Source organism: Rhinolophus ferrumequinum, chromosome 12, assembly GCF_004115265.2.
Source record: "Rhinolophus ferrumequinum isolate MPI-CBG mRhiFer1 chromosome 12, mRhiFer1_v1.p, whole genome shotgun sequence".
NCBI lineage: Eukaryota > Metazoa > Chordata > Mammalia > Chiroptera > Rhinolophidae > Rhinolophus > Rhinolophus ferrumequinum.
The window spans coordinates 62,150,282-62,174,025 of record NC_046295.1 but is presented as its reverse complement, the minus strand read 5'-3'; the positions used below and the strand labels follow the sequence as shown (position 1 = coordinate 62,174,025).

The 23,744-nt window shown below is 37.6% G+C and overlaps 1 protein-coding gene and 1 long non-coding RNA gene across 3 annotated transcripts in view; one reads left to right on the top strand and one right to left on the bottom strand.

Annotated features, from left to right (window-relative positions):
- The window catches only part of TMEM245 (transmembrane protein 245), a 90,761-nt gene that overhangs the window by 8,327 nt on the left and 58,690 nt on the right, over window positions 1–23,744 (top strand). The window contains exons 2-7 of one of the 2 annotated variants that reach the window (XM_033123116.1): window positions 3,427–3,544; window positions 5,076–5,177; window positions 14,405–14,521; window positions 16,844–17,062; window positions 17,836–18,005; window positions 20,963–20,986. In XM_033123116.1, the coding sequence (XP_032979007.1) occupies window positions 3,427–3,544; window positions 5,076–5,177; window positions 14,405–14,521; window positions 16,844–17,062; window positions 17,836–18,005; window positions 20,963–20,986 (750 nt within the window). The remainder of the gene's footprint in view (window positions 1–3,426; window positions 3,545–5,075; window positions 5,178–14,404; window positions 14,522–16,843; window positions 17,063–17,835; window positions 18,006–20,962; window positions 20,987–23,744) is intronic. The other variant, XM_033123117.1, reaches the window with a different exon arrangement.
- LOC117032004 (uncharacterized) lies at window positions 8,411–9,353 on the bottom strand. Its single transcript, XR_004424668.1, has 3 exons — window positions 9,281–9,353; window positions 8,991–9,166; window positions 8,411–8,475 (listed from the first exon to the last, which is right to left on the bottom strand). It is a non-coding gene; the product is annotated as an uncharacterized LOC117032004 (long non-coding RNA).

The window sequence follows — 23,744 nt, the reverse complement described above, 5'->3', positions numbered from 1 at the left end:
TTTTTGAGGAACCTCCATACTGTTTTCCATAGTTGCTGTACCAATTCAGTACATTCCCACCCACAGTGTATGAGGGTTCCTTTTTCTTCACAACCTCTTCAACTTAAAGTGGTTATTTTAAACTAAAATGAGATTATCTGTGAGTTGCATTCAGGTTTACTGGGTGAAAACACATGCTTCACTTTAGACCATGATTTTCCCCTAAAAAATCTGAAGTATGTAGTCTCTTATTTTTCTCCCTCCCTGCAAGTGATACAGATTTCAAAGTATAGATAAGAAACAAAAACTTTTTGGAGGTTAAAAGTATCATAGGCTTAAAATCAGAAAGTTTGTAACTTTTGTGATCCTGTTTCAGCTGCTCATTGGGGGCAGGTTTTCCTACTTTGTCATCCCTGACTTATGGTCAGCTTTTGCTCACTTGTGGTGATGATAGCTTACTCCATTTTTAGATGGCTATAGTTTGTTAGATTTATCGTCCTGTTGAACTAAAATGTGTTACTTCCTTATCCCAGCTATTTCTGCTGTCAGAACCATAGAAAATTAAGTCTGATGCCTTCCCCAGATGATATTTCCTCAGCTATTTGAAGGTACCGCTTTTCCCCGAAAATAAGACCTAACCGGAATATAAGCCCTACCATGATATTTCAGGATGACATCCCCTGAACGTAAGCCCTACTGTGACTTTTGGAGCAAACCTTAATATAAAACCCGGTCTTATTTTCAGTGAAACACGGTAGCTATCACATCGTGACATTTCCTTCTCTTTTCTAAGCAAACAGCTTTTTTTTCCCTCCCAGCTATATCCGTATCTCCTATGTTGTGATTTCCATTTCCTTTCTCAGTCCGAATTTTATTGCTGACGTGGTTCAGTAGTGCAAAAGTCATTAAAACAGTCACTTACCTTGATATGAGTATTATACTTTTATTAATAGGCACTCACACCAGTTATACTCCCAATTTATACTGAGCAGCTATAGCTTAGCTGTCCTCTTGCCATTCTATATTTGTGTAGTTCAGTTTTGAACCTAAAAGCTGACATAAAAGAACTTTGTATGTCCTCTCTATTAAATTTAATCTTATTTGAATTAACCCATTGTTCTAACTTCAGAATATCTTTGTGAGTAGTCATCTCAGTTTTTACTGACTATTCCTAATTTTGGGTAATCTATGAGTTTGATTAATATGTCTTCTCGTTTTTAAATTACTGAACTTAATGTTTAATAGGGTGGAGCTGATTACCGTTCTGTAGCATACCACGGAAGACCATCCCTTTGCTGAGAATCATTTTTTTCAACAATTTGTAATTGCCAGAATCAACTGTTTTTATTTTCCTTTGTGAATACTGGAGCCACTTTTCCTCTTCTTTATTTTTCTAGCACCACCTTTTTTTCTCTTTATGGTTAAGAAAGCAGGGTCTGGAGCCAGATTTCTGGGTTCTAATCCTGACTGTCACTTTTTAGCTGTGTGACCTTGGGTAAGTCACTTTCTGGAAGTGTCAGTTTCTTTCATGTGTGAAATGGGCGTGATAATAGTACTTATTTCCTGGGGTTATGAGAATTAAATAAGTTCATATATATAAAGCATCAGAACAAGGCCTGGCCCATAGTTAGTGTTATTATGTAAGTGTGCTATTATTATACACACGTATTATTATACACATGTTTTGTTCTGAGCTCCACGGTCATATATCAGATTCTTTGAATTCTCAGGATTAAATTTGTGTGGCCTGCAAGCTTGAACTTTCTTGAAGCAGCTATAGTCTCACTTCCCATGCACTCATATTACCTGGGGCGTAAGATCTCTGTACTATTTCATCTAATAGAGTTGCTTGAAGAAGAATATTTTAATATCCTTTTCATTATATTATAAAAGAATTAGTGCTCATTAAAGGTACTTTGGAAAATAAAGAGAAAAGTAAAAGGGAAAAACAAATCATAACCACACAAATAAAACCATTAATTTCTTAGTACATTTCCTTTTCCCTCCACCATGCAGTAAATATAATCATGTTGTGTTTTTTTGGATTTTGCTTTTTCCTTAATATTGTTAGAAATACTTTTAATTATGTAGTCTTTGTTTACAAAAACCTATTTTAGTGGTCGCATAACATTTTATTGAGTGAATCGTCCAAAGTTTTCCACTTCTCAGTTGTTGAACTTTTAGATGATCGGCTTTTCAGTATTCTAAATTATACTCTGATGAGCTTCCTTTTACAAAATTTATCATTATTTAGTAAGGTTCCAAAGCTGAATTCTCAGGTCAGAAGTTATAAACATTTTTAAGACCTGAAGACTATTTTTATTAGATAGATACGACCAAAATAAAAAGAAGGTAGTTTTTTTCTGTTTTGTAGTAATCATATCAATTCCCTTTTCTTCATTCTCTGAATTATAGCTTAATGTTCTTTTTTTTGTTTTAATTTGCCTTCACCCTCTCCCCAAGATTCAGGTTATTTTCATAAGATCTTGGTGCTCACATTTGTTCTGGATTATATATTTCTTCCATATTTTGTACATTTTTTATTAAAATATGAGGTTATTAGAAAGTTTCTGCATCGGCTATGCTGATGCCTCGTAGGTGCTCGAGTCATTTAGTTGTAATGTATGGAAAACTGAGAAGGGGACCCTGGCTGGTTCTTGTATTCCCAAGTCTTGCTGTTTCTTCCTCTAGTCATATTTTTTCAGCTACACATCTTCAGCTGTGCATATAACTCTGGATTAGGTTCTAACCATTATTTCATCAGGGTCACACTTCAGCTAGTTGTCTTCTTTTACCTTTTAAAAAATGATTTTCACTGTAATAAACATTTCATAGTCTGTAATGGAATCCTTTAACCTGATTCTTTTCAGAAAGCAAGTTTTCTTCTTTTTTCTTAACGTTATAGAGAGAAACCTTAAGAATGCCACAAGATGAAGCTCTTAATTTAAGTCCATGGCTTAAAAATGGAATATTTTATCTTAAGTATCTTTATGCATACGGTAGTTTTTGAACTTTGAGATATCATAAAACTATATTTATGTATTTTTTGTTTAAAATATTTAATATCACTACATGGTATTTCAAATGCTTGTTTATTTCAATAGTCACTGGTATTTTAACAGCTATATATGTCAGTGGGGGAGTAGGTTGAGGGGCGTTATCACTTTGTGAGGGGCGTAAATGTCTCACTATTATGTTGCTTTGTATACCTGAAACTAATGAAAAAAAAAATAGACTTAGAAGCGCCCCCCCAAAAAAAAAATTGGTTTAGCTAAACAGAAGAGAAAAACCTACACATATTGCTTTTAGCACTACCAAACTTTATCTTATGTGTGTTGTATCCACAGCTTTCATGCAATATAGATGCTTGCACATTTGGTAAAATTGTACGTTTATTTCCACGTGTATGTATATTTTACAATTATGTCTATATTTCATTTATTTAAGATCTGGACGTTGGTAGTTGGCTATGTGTTGGCTGTTTCATTCAAGTGGAATGCAAGCACTGAACGCTACTTGAGAGCAGTTTCAATTCCTGTCTGGATTATATTGCTTTTTCATTTAGGTGGGTCCCTTTTTCTAAGAAAGTTTAACTTAAGGTCAGCAGTGGCTGACCGTGCAAATCAAAGTAAATTGTTTATAGTGTTACACGTGCATTTAAAATTCTTTAAAATAATCTTTGGAAAATGTTCTGCTTTAATCTTTTATTATTATCTTTAATAAAAATGTTATGCTTTAAAATGTCTATCTTTTAATTACATTGAATGTTTATTTTCAGAAAGGTTCTTTAAAAATAAATGTATCTTAAAAAGTAGAGCACTGGGACTATACGACCATTTCTGAGTGTCGTACTTCAGGAGGGCATAGATAAGCCGTCAAGAATGAGAAGAGGTGCTCAAAATCGTGCGGGGAAACAATGAAAGGAACCAGGAATGTTTACTCTGGATAAGAGAAGGGAACCGGGCTATAGGCGTGGGGAGAGGTGGAGCTAAGGAGGATATAAAATTTGGAAGCTTGTTTCAAGTATTTGAAGAAGAGTCCTGTGAAGGAGTAGTTTAAACAGATCTTTAACCCTGAGGGGGAGAGGTTAGAGCAGTGAGTAGCTTCAGAGACAAAAGTCTCTGTTCAGCATGAGAATGACCAGTGTCAGAGCTGCTCCAGATAATGAGTTCCCAGTTAGTTGAGACTATGTTAGCTGAGTGGCTGCTACAATGTTGTAGAGTGATTTTTTTCAGGGACTCTTTATCTCCAGGTCTGAGCCTATGGAAACATTAACTTCTAATTTAAAAACAAAATTCAGTAACCTGGAGCAGTCGATAGCCTATTTAAAGGAGGTTTTTAGAACTACTTACTGTTTTTTAAAAAAAACACCCAAAAGAGGTGATTGAAAATATGTCTCTGCTTAGAGTCTGATGTTGAATAAAGTAATACTCTCTAGCTTCGCTGACTTGGAATGCTAGAGCAGTTGATCAGCAAGATCCGCTACTGTCTGATTGGACTCATTTTGAATTTGAGGAAGGCAGAAACTCTAGACAAACTCAAGGAAATGCAAATGGCTAATGGGTAGGGACACGATCCTCAATCACCTGTTAGCATTTTTGCATTATACACTAAGGATGATACATTGAAGCTTTTTGCAGTGCTCCTTTGGCCCATTCCACCTTTCTTGAGCCAGTGTTCACAGCCAGTGATATTTTCAGGAAATCAAGTCAGACTGCTTGACTTTCCTTTTGGTTCTATGCCTGATGCAGGTCATTCTGGGGTTAAATGGGGGGGCTTGTGTTTGGGATGGTCTTAAACCCTGGATTTGCTTTAGAATAGACTTAGTTCCTCAGGCGATACAAGCCTGTTAAAGGTTGGCCAGCACCTGCCCAGTCCTTTAGACCAGGGGCCCCTGACAGCAGGCCTGGATTTACTAAGAGAAATCCTGAATTGAGGTTTCATTTGTTCCATGGCCTTTTTAAAAAAATTTTCCCTGTGAAATAATTTTGTTATTAGTCGATATACCAAATTGTTCTATCTACTAAACTGAGTCTTTTAAAAACAAGTGCTAGGTTTTTATTTCACTAAAAATATTAATTCTTAATTATTTGCAGCATCTCTGGCTGGCTCATGGAGAATTCCAGTATTCCTGGTTATTGTTTTCCTGATGTCTGTGGGCACCCTCTATGAAAAACAGAATGGAAAAGAGTCATCTGGTAAGAACAAGGGCATTCTATTAATATTACTCTTAAGAACAATTTGGGAGAGTAGCTTGATTTAAAAAAATGGGATGATGAAATGGCTTTAAATCTGTTTAAAAACCTGTGGTGTTTTCTGAATAATAAATTTGTTTAAAGTGTTTTAAGTTGTTAGATCATACCTCACCTGCCCCCTTTTTTTTGCTACTTTTTATTGAGCTATAATTTGTAGAATGTAAAATTAACCATAAACTATTTTAAAGTAGCATTTAGTGCATTCACAGGATTGTGCAACCATTACTTCCATCTAGTTCCAAGATATTTTCATCACCCCAGAGGAAAACCCTTTATCCAGTAAGCAACTAACTATAAAGTTAGGTTATTTATTTGAGATGTCTTTCTTCTTTCCTTTTTTCTTTTCCCTTTTTGTTTTTGTTTTTGAGATGTTTTTTTCTTAATGCAGGCATTTATATCTATAAACTGCCCTTTCAGAACTCCTTTTGCATCCCATAAATTTTAATATGTTCTTTCCACTTTCTTTGAGTCAAGATACTCTTTGATTTCTCTTTTGATTTCTTCTTGGACACATAGGTTAATTAGAAGTGTGTTAAATTTCCACATATTTTTGAATTTTCCAGTTTTTGGTTGCGTGTACTTTTGCTGTCCTATCTAACAAATCATTGCCAAATCCAAGGTCATGAATATTTTCCCCTGTTGATCTTGTATCCTGCAACTTTGCTGAACTTGTTTATTAGCTATAATGGTTTTTTTGTGGATTCTTTAGGATTTTGTATACATAAGATCATGTCATCTGCAAATAGAGATAGTTTTACTTCTTCTTTTCTAATTTGGATGTCTTTTTTTTTTTTTTCCTTGCCTGATTGCTCTGGTGAGAACTAGTACAATGTTGAATATATACCATGTTCTTTTAAAGATTAGTTTTGAGATACCCTGGCTGTACGTGGCCTGTATCCAGAAGTAGTTTGTTAAAGATACAGATTTCTAAGGAGTTGTAGCTAGGCGGGAGTGGGAGTGGCTAGATATAGTAATGGTTCTCAGATCAGACTGGGGAGGTCACTCTGAGTAGCACAGTTTCTGTAGTGACAGGCATTTGTTCCTTGCTTCTTTTTAATGGTTATACATAAACTAAAAGAGCAGATTCCTAATTGTAGCAGATTTTTAAAAGAAATTAATTTCTCAGGTATCAGTTTGTTAAGTTAGAAAATACAGACAAACAAAAAGAAGGAAATAAAAATCTCTCAAAATCCCATTACCCACAAATTATAAAAATGTTAACTAATGGTTTTATGCCTTAGACTTTTTAGAACACACGAGAACTGGATCATAGTGAACATTCTGTTTTGTGACCCACATTTTAAACTTAATTATGTCATGAGTACCTTTCTATGTCGATGAATATGCTTCTACAACGTTATTTTTAGCATCTTCATTTTATGCTAATTATAATGCTGTTTGTGACACTCTGGTGTTATTTGTACAGAGACCTTATAGAAGTCTTTTTTTAAATTGTTGCTCTTTTTTATTAGTTTGTTAAATTAGTAATGTGTCATAATTGTAAGACATCTTACTCATAAAGAGTTGTTTAGAATTTTTAAATAACTACCTGAAACAAAGAAACCTTAATTATCTATCTGGTAGTGGAAAAGAGGAAAGATTTTATCTTATATTTTGCTGTCTTTCTGATTTTTCTTTGCTCAGCCTGTCTTCCTAGTGACAGTCTGTGGGTATATATCAGACCAGGAGAAGTAAACTGTTTTGGCACCTACTGTATATAGAAGGGTTGGTGAGCTCCACTTGTCTTTCTGGTTTAGCTTTAGCTCCTTCTTTTTCTTTTCCCCAAGTAATAGGGATTCAGACAGCCCTGCTTACCCCTCACCCCAGGACAGTTTTCTCTTTTTGACTGCCTTTGTCCAGAGCTAAGTAAGTACTTCACTGCAAGTAGATAAATAGTGGTGGTCTAGACTGAAGGCTTCAGGTGGGTTTTCTCTTGGGTGTAAATTCTAGTGAGCTGATGGCAGCCTAGAGAGCTGTGAGGACAAGAATTCTAAGAGCAAGTTTTGAGCCATGTTTGATTATTATTATCAGTCATAAACCCAGAGTAGGGGTGTGTTGGCATGCAAGCCAGATTTCTAGTAGTTTTATTCAAGACTATTATAGGGAAGCAGATCACAGAATAAATGTTGATAGCAGATTTGGAAATGTTGGTTTTTCTTGCTTTATTTATTTTCATTCCATCTTACTTAGGAATAGGTTGTTCTTGATCTAGAATCCTTTTATGGACTTCTAGTCGAGATAATTCTCATCATAAAATAAGCCTTTTAAAGTCTACCCCCTCCTCCCTAAATTTCTGAAAGTTGTTTTTCTCTTGTCCCTAGAACTGTGTTTCTTTTGGGCATTAGAATTCAAACCATCTAGTCCACCCTGGGACAAACTTTCCCTTTTATTACAGTCAGTCCCCTCCTGTAGATGTCGCTGTAATATAGTTAAGTACAGGGATGGTTCAGTGTACTGCCATGTGCATTTATTCCTTCCTGTCATTCCCACTGGCCCATTGGAGGACTTGCTCTTATGTCCTAGTCTCCAGTATAGGCATCTATCGCTGTGTCTTCTGAGCTTTGACTCTTATGTAGAAACTTTTTATCATCTGTGGATCACTGGAATCACAGAATTAATCCTTTAGATTTCATCAGAATTCGGAGCATGAGTTTGTTTCATTTCTAAGTTCAGAAAACTCCTCTTGTGGGTCCTTGCTGAGTTAGTTTCAGTGGTTCCTTCTGAACCCAGGGGCCTTTCTCAGTGATTTTTCTCTCGGACCTTGGGAGCTCTGACCTGGTATTTTGTGAAACCCCAAAATAATATAAGGCTAAAATGTTAAATGTCTACCATGTTTTTAAATGTACTATCTTTTTTAAATCCACAAATGAAAGCCACCCCCCAAAACCTTATAGAATGGTTGTCTCCATTTTGCAGATGAAGACATTTAACTCGAGAGGTTAACCGACTCGCTTACTCGCTTACAGACTCGCTTACACAGGCGGAGCTAAGATACAAATCTAGGTCTTTGACCCTCGGCCCAGCATCCTTTCCCTTCACCAGGCTCTCTGAGCAAGCATCAGTCATCCCGAAAAGGTATTGACCGCTGATCCTCTTGCACCCAGCCGCAGTCAGCTGCTGCAGGCCTCCATGTGGGCCCTGTTGACTCAGCACAGCTGCAGGATCTGGCTTCTGTGTCTCCTGGTTCCAAAAGCCTCACTTGCTTGAAATCTGGAGTCCAGCTCGGATGTGTTCCTATGGCCTATGAGAAAAAGGCACCCTAGCATTATTGTTAGTAATGACAGTGTGGGCGAGGCCCTTTTTGGCAACACGCCGTCTCATTTAGTTTCCTTGGAAATCTAGTGAGATTAGTATTACATTCATACTTATTGCACAGACGAAGAAATTTAGGCTTAGAGAGCCATTTACTTGGAGGAATGCTTCTTCAAAAGCGAGGCAAATACATCACCTGATATCTTTTAACAGCCTGGACACTCAGCCTGAGAAGTACAGGCAAGTACAATGGCGTCTGTTCCTCCTACCACTAGTAATCCTTTATAAAGGAGCAGAAATATCTTTGCAAGAAGACTTGGTAGTTTGCCTTAATCGTTTTAGTACAACATGCAATATGAGTGAACAGTTTGGTCCAGTTAAGCCCCAATTGGAAAAGGAACACACTAGATTTTTTACCACTCATCTCTCACTCCCCAGTTCTGACGCTGTAAAATAGTCCTAGAGAAACTCTTAATGGTCCATATCCACGCCCTTGTTACTGACCAGTAGTACAAAGAAGTGATACTAGAAGTCACGGAGAAGACGTATTTTCCACATTAGTGACGGAAACACAAGCCTTCTTCAAAGGGAGCTGTGCGTGCTGGGGAGGTTTTAGTTGGTTGGCAGGGCCTCCTTCCAGGAAGCATCTTTGGATGTATTTCTGTCCACTGCCACTATCCCTGTGGAAGAGAACAAAGTAGATCAAGCATCCTTATTTAGACTGGTTTCAAAATACATTTCCCCTTGATTTTTAAAAATGTTATTCTGCCCATTTCTGAGTTAGCCACGCTCACAGATACTATTTGAACATAGGATCTGTTTCTTATGTGCCGGACTATGAGTTTCTATCTCCTGGTCCTCGGCTGCTGGCAGTCGTCTGTTTCTTTGGACGTGTGTGGATCCGTTATTTGGGCCTTCACTTAGTGCTGGCCCTGTCCCCGGATAGCTTGACACTTGAAACCTTGGATGCTCTTTCCGTTTTTGTTTATAGTCCTTGGGTCCCAGGATTATGTTGCCTTGTCTACGTGCCTATTTTTAGCTGGGACATTTTTTTGCCAATGCCATAACTTTGCCTAGATTCTCAGTCCTAGAATTTTTCTGTCTGGTTCATCATCCTTTTGCGCAAAAACCTGTGGGGTTTTTGAAGTGCAAGAGGATATCACTAAGACAGAAGTCATTAAAATGCCTATCTGTTGATTAAGATCAGTTTCCAAATCTTACATCTGTAATTTTCAGGTACTCCTTGTTGATTTTCTCTGTGTGCTATTCTTTTCATTCCTTTGTGAAGTTTCAGGCACTCTAAAAATTTGCTGACTCATTTGTATATTCACTACGATGATATTTCATAGTTTTCATTGAAATAGCGCTGATTTGTTGAATATTTACTGTGTATATTAGTGACATCAGCAAGTTGGAGAAAGAGTGTTTAAAATAAGCCATGGTTGTGAAGGTTTAATTTAGTGATCTTAAGTTTTCCTCAGAGTCTTTCAGTGCCTACTGTATGCAGAATATTTTGCATGGCCCTGCAGGAGATCAAAAAAATGTGTGCTAAGGGGGATAAAACTTAGGGAAATGGCTACAACATGAAGTAGTAAGGGGCTGAGAGGTGCAACTACTGTGGGAGTGCTAGTGACTTATGCTTATAGTTTATGCTACCCAAGCCAATAGTTAGGATATAGACGATGATAATAGCTAACATTCATTGAGTGAGCCGTACATACCAGGTATTGTTCTAATCATTTTATGTCATTGTTTCACCTAATTCTCACATGAGACAGGAAGTTCTATAAACTCCATTTTACACGTGAGGAGACTGAGGCATCTAGATGTTTAGTACCTTGCTCATAGTCATCCAACAAGTAAGGAACAGACCTGAGATTTGAACCTGGGCAGTCTCGTTTCCTCACCTGTGGTCCCAGCCACTGAATTGTACAGCCACCATATATGAAACCTCCCATTCTCCGCTCCCGTTCTTCCTCTCATCCTCATGTCTCTCTGCTCTTCTCATCGGACCCTATGTTCTGGTCTTTTTGGGACTTCTTAGAGTTCTAGGACAGCACACTTTGCTTTTTCTTGCGTGTGTGTCTTTAGACCTTCTTTTTAGTCTTCCTAGATGTTTTCTACCCCACCCCTTCCTTCCTCCCCAAGATATACTCCTCCCCAAGATATACTTGTTCTATCTTCTTTTATTTATTTATTTATTTATTTATTTATTTATTTATTTATTTTTTAATTTTGTTGGGGAATATTGAGGAACAGTGTGTTTCTCCAGGGCCCATCAGCTCCAAGTCATTGCCCTTCAATCTAGTTTTGGAGGGCACAGCTCAGCTCCAAATCCAATTGCCCGTTTTCAATCTTTAGTTGCAGGGGGCACAGTCAACCATCCTATGTGGGAATTGAACCGGCAGTCTTGTTGTTGAGAGCTCGCACTCTAACCAACTGAGCCATCTGGCTGTCCCCTTATTCTTGTTCTGTCTTCTTTATCTGGCTAACCTGTTTAAATGGATTTAAAGGATTGCACCTCTTACCATTTTTCAGCCTTGTCCGCACGTTTGGAAACCCTTCCCTCACCTCCCAAGCATGGATTGGGTTTCCATCTTCTGTGCTCCCCAAATATGCTACACGTACCTTTACATTAGCCCTAAACCTACTGAACCTTAACTGATAGTTTAAGTATTAGACTGAGCTGGACACTAGTGTCCTAGTTTCTTATCTCAGCACATAGCCTAGTCACCTCTGATGATGAATGCCTAGTAGCAGTTTAGAAATATAAGTCAAAAGGCAGTTGACTGGAAGTCCATGTGTGAGGAGCTATAAAGTGATCTTGTTATTTTGGAGCTACTTAAAAAAAGCCATCAAGGGCCTTACTTTTCAGTCTTTCAAAGAAGAGTCACCACTTCATGAAATTACTTGTGAAGAGGTGGGTTTATTAATTCAGGAGCCTTGACTAGTCTTCAGTCTTATGTAAGAGAGAATACTTTGCTTTTTGAATTTTGACTGGAAATATTTTATTTTTCTACTCTTCTGTCCCAGGCCATTAATCACTAGGTGTTTCCAACTTTTGCTTTTGAGCGGAGCTTGAGAAATCTCTCTTGGGTGCACAAAAAACGAGGTCCTCTTCAGTATCTGGTGTGTAATCAGTTTGGTTTAGAAACTTCTATCTGGAAGTCTAAAAAGAGCTTCAATATGTGCAAACATCTCCATCCATTTCCCCTGCATGTTGTCTATCTCACCTTAATCTGGAAACTTCGGGGTCATCACTGATACCTTCATCTCTCAATCCCCTTATTGCTTCATCACCACGTCTGGTCCGCTTTACTCCATGTTTCTTAGATGCAGCCAGTTTTCCAACATCTGCCCTGTTAACCGCTGCAGGGCATGCTATCGACATGGCTTCCTATAATACTGCAATCATTTATCTCATTCTTGGTCTCGCTAAGCTGTTCTTGACCAAACAGCAAGAATGATCTTTTTATGTCTCAATACTGATCATTTATCTTTGGAGTGGGGAGGTGGGTGTGGTTAGAAGAGGGCGACAGGAGCGACCTTTGCAGTGATAAAGCTGTTCTGTATCTTGTGTCCATGCCCATATCCTGATTGTAATATTGTACCACAGTTTTGCAAGATGTTACCATTGGTGGAAACTGTATAAAGGGTTCACAGGATTTCTGTATTATTTCTTACAACTGCAGGGGAAGCTACAATTATCTCAGTAAAATGTCAGTAAAAAGCACGATTATGATCCTGTTTGAAACTCTTCAGTGCTTTCCTCCTCCTTTTAGGATAAAGACTAAAGTCCTCATTGTGGTCTTTGCAACTTGCCATCGTCTGGCTTACCGTCCCTCGCCTTGTTTATTCCATACCGGTTATCCACTAGCTGTGTGTTCCAGACATGCCGACCTTCTTTCACTATTTTGGACATGCCAGGTTCTTCACTTACAGCCTTGCTATTCACTTTCTTCTATCCAAAATATTAGTCTTTACATTCTTAGGTGATTTTCTTTTCATCCTTTGTATATCAGCTTCATTTTCACTTCTTAAAGGGAAGCCTTTCCTGATTCTCCAGACTAAGTCAGGTTTCTATTAGGAGCTCGTAAAATACCTAGTATTTGTTCTTTATAGCAGTCATTATAGTTTGTACACATTCATGTTTGTGTGGTTCTTTAATTCGTATCTGTCTCTTCCACTAGCCTCTTTATGTCTTTATCCCCAGCATCCAGCGCAGTGACTAAAGAGAACATGTCAGACATGAAATACACTGCCTTTTTCTCTCAGCCATTGTTCTCTTATTGGCATCTCAGAAGCACCTTAGATACTCAATCCAGGAGAATCAGTCCTAATCTAGAAATCTTGCTCTCTTCTCAGATCCTGAGTTTGAGATTCTCTTGTATTGCCTAAAAAGGAACATCTTTCAGGTCACAGAGGTGTTATTAGGGAGGGGTAGGGTATGGGTGAGCAAGGTGAGTGCTCTGGACCCTGATGGCTGAATCTGCGGAGAGCCCTCTCAGGCCCTGGCCTGCTCATCTCCGAGCGATGGCTCTGAGCGATGGCCAGTCTTGGATTGGTTGGGTGTGTGGAGTTCATTTGGAGCTGAAGTTCACTGACCTTGTGAAGGGTTGTGGCTCCTTTCATTGGCTTGCAGAATTCTACGTCGTCACATTCAGTATTGGTCTCCCAAAAGGAAGGTCCCAGCTGTCTGAGTGCGGGTGTGTGATTTGGTGACTAAGGGATAGTCAGTGTAGACAATGGAATCCACACTGGCTAGTCTACATAGAAAGAGGTATTGATATAGAGGTTTTTGCATGTGACATTTTTGGAAAACCCGTACGATGGAGCGCGGGTCTGACAGAGGCAGAAGCAGTGCGACCAGGAGGAATGTTCGACACCAAAGGACTGTTTGAGCAGAAGTGCCATAGCTGCTGCTGCCTGCCACAGAGGTAGAGGTCCAACAGCCCAACCTCGGGACTTCTGTCAGGTTCTGCAGAGAAACCATACGCCTCCGTGACGGGGTTTGGCACGAGAGCTGTGTGGCTTCCACATTATAGTCAGTCCTTTTGGTCTCTCACGTCCTGGGCAGGCGTGCCTGCCTGGTAGAAACTGCATCACGTGTGGCACCTCAGCTGCAATGGAATCCAAGAAATACAGTCTTTAGCTTTCCAGTCTCTCAGATGCAGGAAAGCATGTTAGAACCTGGTATTGTGTAAGCTGGTCTGTGTTGTCTGCCATAGCAGGTTAAAGGCCGACAATTATAGACAGACCTCATTGGCTAGTAAATAATTTATTTAAATGTAGTGCAAATGGTTAAGCTCAGTGTACTACTTATTAGGAACTTCATATGGGCACATATAACATGAAACGGGGTAATGCTGTTCCTTTAGATTTTCTAGTGGTGGATTTTGGCTGCACTGAATTATGTACTTCATAGATGTAAATGGTTTGGCGTAATACCCATACATTTGCATAATCATTCGTGGAGTGTTATTGAGAGCAGCAGGTATGGGCAGTCCCATACCGTACTATAAGCTAGTAATACATAGGAGAGTAAGAGTCTATATTCAGGAAGCTCACAGACTTGGTGTGGCAGTGTTTTTCAACAGAAATGTGTATTAAAATTAACCTGTGAAGTTAAATATAAACGTGACGCTCCATGTTTATATATTCACTATGCCACGTGCAACAGCATGAAGTTCCCAAATGAGAGAGAGAGAGACAGAGTCCAGAAACCTGCCTTTTTAGCAGGCTTTCCGGTTGATACTTAAACATTCTCCCTTGCGAAGAACCACTGGTCTGGTGGATCAGTAATAACCATTTTGTTTTGTTAATGTTGAAAACTTAGGACTGTGTTTCAGGTTCAAGTTACTTCCCACTTGGTTCATTTGCTTTAAAAAGTTTAAAAAAAATGCATGCTTGCTTTACAGGGGCAGAGTTGCCAGGGCAAGTTATCTCCATGGCAGCTTCCACCCTAGCAACGTTGGCCATCTCTATCACAGGGTACGAATCAAGCACGGAAGACCAGCCCTCCACTCAGCCTGCAGGTGACTCAGCTTATGAAGGAATGCCTTCAGATCATTCCAGAAAATGCAATATACATAGAATATAAAATTAAGAAAGACACTAGCATCACAAAATACTATTTACAGGTCCTTCATTTTTCTCTCTGATTCCTATTTTTACACTGTTTTTTCCTCTAATTTTTGTTCTTATATATCACTTTTTTCAGATGTTTATTATTTACCTTCTTAGGTTTCTTATCTTGGTTTTTCATTCTTTCCTTTTAAAAAATATTCTTCATTTGTCTTAGTATTTCTCTCTTTCCTTTCGTATTATTTTCCGTTTCTCAGTGCCCCATTTACCTTTGTCCATATCTCCCCCCCCACTTAATCCTTTTCTTATTTTCCATTTCTTCTACAACTGCCAGTTCTCCTCCATTGTTCTATTTTGCTCTAACTTTCTATATTGCTTTTTTTCGTGTGTTGTTCCCTTTCTCCAAATCTTTGTTTTCACTTTTATTTTCCATCTTCTAGTCATCCATTTCTCTGGCATTTCTTACTTTTCTTCTCAAAGTTTGTTTTGCATCCCTCATGCTCTTAATATATTGACTTTCCCTTAAAACAGACTCCTCCTCTTGTTTCAAATTCAGTGCTCCTGTGAGCTCTAGCTGGTAGATTTCTATCAGCTTTAAAGTCACACGGTACTTACACAGAGTTCTGGAATGTAAACGTCCATCTCTGCCTGTGCCAAGCGGTCCATTAGTGCCAGAGGTTTTGGAGTTGATGAATATTTTTGGTGAGCTCTTCTGGAGGAAGAACTGACTTTAGAACAGTTTTGAAGGAAGGAATCAGCTAAGGAAAAGGCATTTGGGGTAGTAGGACAACTTATTTTTCTTGCACACTGAATCATGTTTTCACAGTGAGGAGGGAATAATGTTTTAGTTATGGACTTATTCTAAATGGCTGCCACAGCCACCAACATGAGGTTTCCAAATTATAAAGATACTCAGAGAGCAACATCAGCCAGAAGCATATTATAACTCGCTTGGGCTTTAGCTTCAAACCTCAAAAAGGTAGAATGTTAGTTCTGGTGAGGTGGACTGACCTACCATGGTGCTAGTTATAGCTCTAGTAAAAATTTACTCACAGCTCAACATCTCTTAAAAGGAACACTAAGGAAATTATGTAGCATTCAGAGGGCTGCTATATAGTTGCTTATGAAAATTTTGACATAACGGAATTTAGTAAGCACCTACTATATGTCAAGTACTATTCTATGTGCTAGGAATTCAGTGGAGGGAGAAGAAGGCAGACAAGGTCTTAATCTCCCCTGGAGCTGACATTCAGCTGAAGGGAGAAAGTTGAGAAGGATGAGTGGAACATGATACAACTATGTAAAACTGTGTCAAGACTGGAGGGCGGACAGGGAGTCTGGATTATGGGTATTCTTGTTTTTTTTCTCTTTTTTCCTCAACTTCAGAAATACGATATAGTTTTGTCCTAAACTTTTATTTATGGACGGCAAAATGCAAGTTTTAGGATCTTACTCATTTCTATCATCACAGTATATACTGAGTAGCACCGCTTTGCTAGTTACATGATTTCTGACATACATGGTAGGTTTTAGTAAAACTCGGAAATAGTAATATAACCCTATATTAACATGTAACAGTTGCATTGTCAGTAAACAGTGCCTTGTATGAAATAATTCAGTATGATTTATTTGAAAATTCCTCACCGTCAGCAATCTTGTTTTACATCTCATTCTAAGAAAGACATGTTTCAAAGTCCTGGGTTCTTCTTGGAAGAGCAATTGGCTCCATTTTAGGTGACATGAAAAGCCATATTGTGTCAGAAATATATGTAAATGCATCTAGTATGAAATTATTTTAAAAGAGAAATTTTTATCTACTATGTGTTAATGTTTATTGCTGTATATGGTTTGAATAATTTTCATAGACTAAGTAAGTATAATTCTCGGCTATTTTGTTACATATTTTTCTTTAGTTTTTTGGTTAAATGAAAAATACTAATAAATGATATATATGTCATAGAAAACTTGAACAATATAAAGTGTATAAAGTAAAAACTAAAATAAAATAGTCCCCATACCCAACTCTACCCTTCAACAAACTTAGTTTCCCTAAATTTAAACTGTCAGCATTGTTAATTCTCCGCACATTTTTCAGGACATATGCAGACATGCATCCAAATCTTTTTTTTTTCTTTTTTAACGTGATGTAATCATACTATGAGAGCACACTTTGATGGCCTAACATAGAGTACATTAGCGCATTTCTCTGTATTACTGTTCACTACTGTGGACGAAGGTGGTGGATGATTTTTCCTTTTCCGTCCCCCCTTCAGAAACCATGGACAGAGGAGAGCCCCCTCCATCACTGTCGTCATCTTCTTCACCCTCCTCCCCTTCACCCACTCTGGGCAGACAAAGGCCTGAAATCGGAACATTTCTTAGAAAGAAGAAAACGAGTGATATCTACTTCGTGTCTCTCGTTTGGGCCATCATCGGAGTCCAGGTCTGGTTGAACCTGTGGATTGTGCAGTTGCTGCCAGTGCCTGTTGCAGGTAATTGGTTAAGTATGATTAGACTTGGGATAATTTTACTGTCTTTTAAAATAAAACGCTAGGACGTTTACATTTAAATAGTAAACATTATTTTGAGACTGTATTACTTATTACCTCTTTAAGATTTCGTTTTGAAGCTCAAACATGTATTTAGCCTCTTACAATTTTGTGTGGTATTACAGACTGGTAGTTCCATGTGGCGAGTTGACTGTTCAGCCATTCATGATTCTAGGGGGAGACTGTTAATAATCTGAGTTTTGGGGTTTGTGATTGAATTTTGAGAGCTGCTCTTAGTGAAGTGCGTTTTACATTGTGTTTTTAATTCAAAGGAAATGTAGGTTTTGAGAAATATATGTATGCAGCCTCTTGATTTTTCTCCCCTTGTTTGACAGAAAATTAAATTACATGCACATGTATGAATTATATCAAAATGGAGATTATGGCTGTTCATCAGTCATTAAGTTAGGTCTGTTTGCCTGAATACCGTGGTAATTCGTGGCCTACCTCTGTTGCGTTGATTCTCTGTAAAGGTGCCTTCTAATATGGCAAGAATAAGGAACAGTTTTCTGAGACTCAGGTGCTTTGTAGCAGAGTCTGTTATCCTTTCCTGGTTGTCGGGGCTTTCTTTTTTAGTGTAGTCATAGTTCACGCCAAATTTATTTAAGTCATCAGAGCACGCTTGGGATCCTGCATCCAGATACCTCCTAAATTTGATTATTTATACTTTATAATCTGTATTTTGCTTATATATGTATTTCTTATCTTCTTTGTAGTCTGGATACTCAAAAAGCTTGTAATTCACTTTGGCGTTGTGAACTTCGTGGAGAAACGCTGCTATGTGTGGTGGCAGGTCGTAGAGCACTTCCTGAAGGAGCGGCAGGAAGCTCTTGCACCCTGGCCAGTCATCGGGCTTGGGAAATTCTTGTTAAACATTGACAGCAAGGTATTGTATTTTAAGAACTTGCGCTGTTTTAATGGGGTGTATATATTTGTATATATTTCATTGTCTGAGATATTCCAATTCATCGTATTTAGTGTTTATACTGTAATTGTTGATAACACATTAGAAATCGAATTCTATGATGAAATTTAAAGTTTAGAATTATAGTTTTGGTAAGGATAGCATATATTTAGTTTAAATAAGCATAGTGTTAAGTATTTACTGTTAGAAAATGGGAGAAAAGGATCTCATGGAACACCTAGTTCAGCTCCCTCATTTTGTAAGGACTGAATTGAAATCCTGAGTGGGGATATAATCTGGCTCAGTTCAGTGACTATTTTTGGAATAATTCTCCTGTGTCAGATAAGTCCTAGGGAAAATCAGATGAATCGCAGAAAACTAGATACAGAAGCTGTGTTGAGGGAGAGCCAGCAAACCATTAGAATTCAGAGGCAGTGGTCAGATTCAGAGGCTGAGTGGTTAAGGGCATGGTCTCTGAATCCAGATTCTGGTTTCAGATCTCAGTTCCGCTATTTATTAGCTGTGTGATGTTGGACGAAGGTGTTATCCTCTCTGTGCCTTGGTTTCCTTATCAGTACAATTGCGTGTAAGAACATATACCTCATAGAGAATGGGTGTGAGGGTTAAATGAGGTAATGTATATACAGTTCCTAGATCAGGGCCTGCTACACAGTAACCTCTATACAAGTGTTAGCTGTGGTTGTGATGTGGAGGGAACGTGTGTACAGGATGCAGGGTTAGTACTAAGCAGGAACTAACCCTCACTGTTGGTGAGGCAGTGGGAGAGGGGAGGTTTGCAGAGGAGGTGATGCCGGGGCAGATTTTAAGCACAAGTAGGAGTTTATTAAGTAGACATGGCAAGAAGAGCAGGTGGATGGAGCAGTGCAAAGGCACAGACACTTCCAAAGCATGCGTTCTTAGGGAACACCAAAAAAATGGGCATGGCTGGGCTATGTGAAATGGTGATTAGTGGGCGGTAAGGCTGGACTGTCAGGCAGGACTGGCTCAGCAAGTTGTATTTGTGTGCCTTGCTGTGTGAGCTAGACTCCATCACAGAGGCTAGTAACTGTTTCCTTTAACAGGTCCATTCATGGCTTAAGGTGGAGAAATACTGTTAGGTGAAAACAGTGAAGATACAGATGAGAATAATATAATAACTGGAATGCATGTGGGGAAGAAGAAGTAAATCTTTTAAACTCTTCATAAAATAACCATAATAAAATATGGGTCAAAGGAGAAACAGAGGATACATTTTTTGACATATTGCCTGACTGTCTTCTAGAAAGTTTGCCAGTTTTAATTCCCACCAGTATAAGACATGAGAACACCCATTTCCTTGAGCTCTTGCCAATAACGGGTGGTATAATGTAACAAGTTTTTTTAGTTTCATAGAAAGAATTATCTTGTTGTTTTAATCTGAAATTTTTAAAAATAAAAATGAGGCTGACAGTCCTTATATATGCTTATTGGCTGTTTATATTTTTCTTTTGCAGTTTGCCTATTTGTATTTTTATTGTTTTCAACTCTTTAAATAAGGAAGAATCTAAGACTTTGCACAGATATTAACATATTTATCACATCTCCCTGGTTTGGGGATAAAGCTTTATCTTACTAGAGTGCTTCAAACTTTTCAAAGAGGGTAACTCTTATTTTCAGTTAATTTCTTTGTCTTACCACTGTCAGAAGGGATAGAGACTACATCCTATTTTCAGTGCTCTCACGTACGTCTGTCTATTGGTAACTCTTCATTTAGGAAAACTGTACAGTTGTGTCAGTTGAAGTTCAGGGGCATCAAAAAGTATTTGTTACAGAGTAGCCTTGTAAAAATTGGTCATTTTTATTATAATTTGTTTGCCAGTCTGTCTTTCTTAATGAAGAGAGACAGTAAAATAAGTAGCAGCATTTTCTGCTATATAATGACACATATCAGAATAAATGGCTGTTGTAAACTAAATATTTTGTTTAATTGTAGTTGATGCCAAAATTATGTTCTGTCTAATATAATAATATAATTAGGCTGCTGTTTTGGGGAATAAATCTATTTTTCATGTTTCTATTGAATTTTAATTGATTGGACCAGTGTTTTTGAAACGATTCATCTATAGGAGATTGAAGTATGTGTCTAAACATGCACTGGGTGTACCTCGGGGAGAACTCTGTAAAGGGCATTTAGTCACTCTGATGAAATTATGCTTTTTAGCGTTTATACTTTTTATATCATGCATGATGCCTTAAATCCTGTTTACCAGTTGGTCTTTAGATTGTGTCCACTAACTGGCATTAGTTATTATAGTGCTAAGTATTGTGAGGTTTAGATGAGGTAACATTTATGTGGAAAAAGCAAGATGTTCTACACTGTAGGAAAATGTGTACCTAAAAAAATTGGGATGGAAGGAGATACACAAAATATTCACAGAATCTTAGATATGCTTGCTTTTTGGCCAGGTATCCTCTGTTCCAAATGAGTCCTGAAATATTTTCCTCTTTAAAAAATGTAAAATAACTAATACCATAAAGCTGCAACGACGAAGTTCAGTGAAAATGCAGTATATGAACTTGAATTAGTTTATACAGGGACTAAAAATCTTTTTGGTGCATGAAGAGTGAAAGGATCCTAATCATGACTCTGGTCTTTGGAATTTGGTGTGGCTAGGTAAGCTTTCCCGCTTTCAGGTTATTTCATGTATTTTTAGTTGTTGAATTGCCAGCAAAGATATGGTCATCATCACTGTAATCATTGTGTATTTTAAAGGAATAATACATTCAATTTAAAAACGTTGTTAATGCATTACAGTTTTTTTTCTAGTTTTTCTTTTCTCTGAGATAATCTCCTCATGCTCTCAGTGACTTTCTTTTCTTTTCATACTATTATTATTGCATTCCCTAATGATGTTCCACTGTTCTTATCTTCTCTTTCTCACCTTACCTCCATCCTCAAGCTCTGGCACTGGCTAAATAAGAAGGTAAATGAACACATGGATGTTGGTTTTTTCTATTCACTTCTGTAATTTCTTCACTGTTTCTGTTCTCACTGCTTCTGTCCATATGTCAAGCTAAGTTTGTGTGATTAAAGCTCTAATTATAAGCTATGGAAGGTCAGGAAGCATTAATGCTGTCACAGTATAACTTGCTAAAAACCCAAAGCTTAGGATTTTACTTAGGATTTGGATACTATCTCCTTGCTCAAGTGTGTGCACAAAGTTCTGTCTCGTAGTCCTTTTGTTCGCTGTGATTTCCATTCCTTTTTAGCTCTGTAGTGGCTCAGCCTGATGCTGTAGTCTCCTTGGATGTATGAGAACACATAGGCAATCGTTACTGAAAAGGAAGGTGAATTCTTTATTGCTAATTTTTCTATATATATCACACTGGCATTTTTTGAAACGACAAATCTGTGAAATATTTGTGTGATCCCCTAGACTGGTAATTTTATATATTGTCCTTTCTTATAACTAATATTTAAGAATTTTATTTTTAACTTACCATGTTTCCCTGAAAATAAGACCTAGCCAGACCGTCAGCTCTAATGCATCTTTAGGAGCAAAAATTAAAATTATTATTACATAAGACCCGGTATTATATTATACAAGGCCCAGTATTATATTATATTACATTACATTACATTATGTTATACCGGGTCTTATATTAAAATAAGACCAGGTCTTATATTGATTTTTTGCTCCAAAAGACGCATTAGAGCTGATGGTCTGGCTAGGTCATATTTTCGGGGAAACACGGTAAAAAAGATTGTAGTCATTGCTTGTGGCATCTAATTTCATGTAATTCCCAAGATTTGAGGTTGTGTGTATGGTAAATGATTCACATGATTGACTTGAAATTATCTAGGTACATTTTTATAAATTCAATAACTTCAGTAAAGGCTAATCCAGATATATTAGGAGTGCTGTACCTCTGACATACAGTCTGGATTTAGTACTGGAATTCATTAAATCCATAGGACAGATAGCAAGAGATGACATCATTTACATGTATGTGTTTACACACAATAAGACTAAAAGTTTTCAGTGGAAATATTGTAGGCTTTAAGAAAAATGTGGTACTTAGAAATAGATCAAAATGACACTTTTGAGTGTAGAGATTAGAATTTCATTTTGTTGAAACAGGAAACACGAGACTTTTGACATGGCCTAAAGTTTTAAATTTTGGATTGAAAATACATTGTGTAAAATAAATAAATACATACACACACCACCACCATACATTCTGTCTCTCTCACACACACACACACTCCACCACCCCCCACAAGTATGGTTGTAAATACCTGTTAAATACCTATATTTCCTACAAAACTAATATAAGTAAATGAGTTCAATCCTTGGCAGATAGTAGTGTTGCAAACATAGTTACATTCTCTTACTTTGATCAAATTAGGTGGTTTTATATTTTTTCTGTGTGTGTGTGTGTGTGTGTGTGTGTGTGTGTAAATGAAATTGTCCTCGAGATGAGAGAAGGGAAGTCATTAGGTTTGATTTGATTTAAGACTTAAATGAGTTAGATTACCTAACTTATGAACCTATTTCACAGTTGACCAATGAGTTTTAAAAGATTCCTAAGAGATCACGTAACTTTTTTCTTTTTCTTGATTCCATGTAGCATAGAAAGCATTGGTGTAAGGTTGGAGTAACTGCTTGACGTTTTGAGAGTATGTGCTCCAGGAAAGCACATAAATAAGTTGAAGACTATTTTATTACATTATACCCAAGGTTAGAAAATTGCAGCACTGGGTATTAGGTATTCCAAGTTCAAGTGGAGTGAATTCGGGAACCAGGAGAAGTGAGGGTGAGAGAGAACACGTCTTACGGTTAATTGAAATGCACCCTATTTCTCAAGGTTTAATTATTTTATTAATATTGATTAGATGTGCTAAGATTAAACTAGAATTTAGTTTAAAAACACAAAGCAAAATAAAAACCTACAGGCCCAGATTAATTTTCACACTTGAGACATCAAATTTCAAATGTCATTTAAAAATTTCTGTCCTTCCCCTTTTAGAAAATAAATTTTAAAAACTAAACTAGTGTCTCACAGCATGGAAGACTGGGGAAATTTCTAAGGACTGTGCAGTTCCCGTGTGCAGGGTGATGATGACAGGTGTGGTTTCCTTTGCCCAAAGCCCAAGCACAGAACAGGATCAGCCTCATGGGACATTGGCATTTCGTCAGGATTCTCTCCTCCATCTCCTTTCCCTTCTCCGTGGCTTCCTCTGTGTTTCTGTGTCTGTGAGTTTGTTTTCTTGTGAGTCTTATTCCATTTACTCTTTCAGGGAGTTCTTTTCCTCCATAAGTTTCTATCTAGTTTTGTCTTTACTCCTCTTTTGCTCCTTAGTTCTATGCACCAACTCTTCCCACATTTTTTTCTCCTCTTCTCCTGATTTTTTCTATCTTCCTTTATTCTTTAATAAGTCTTTCCCTGTCTCTCTTTCCCACTCTCCTCACTTTCTCTCTCTCTTTTTGTACTTTTTTTTTCATCTTAGCCAGCCATGATAGAACCCCCCCCCCAACTTTTTTAGCTTATGTATTGCGCATCTTAAAAGATTTTGTTTTAATTTTGAATGAAACATCCAACCCTCATTGTTACCCCTTGAATATAAATTTTTAGTTAGGTGACTGCTAGCGTGGATTTTTTTCCCAACCCTTAGTTATACAGTTTGTGATAGAAAAATTGTACCCTGGTTTAAAAACATAAAGTTTGATTTTGTAATGT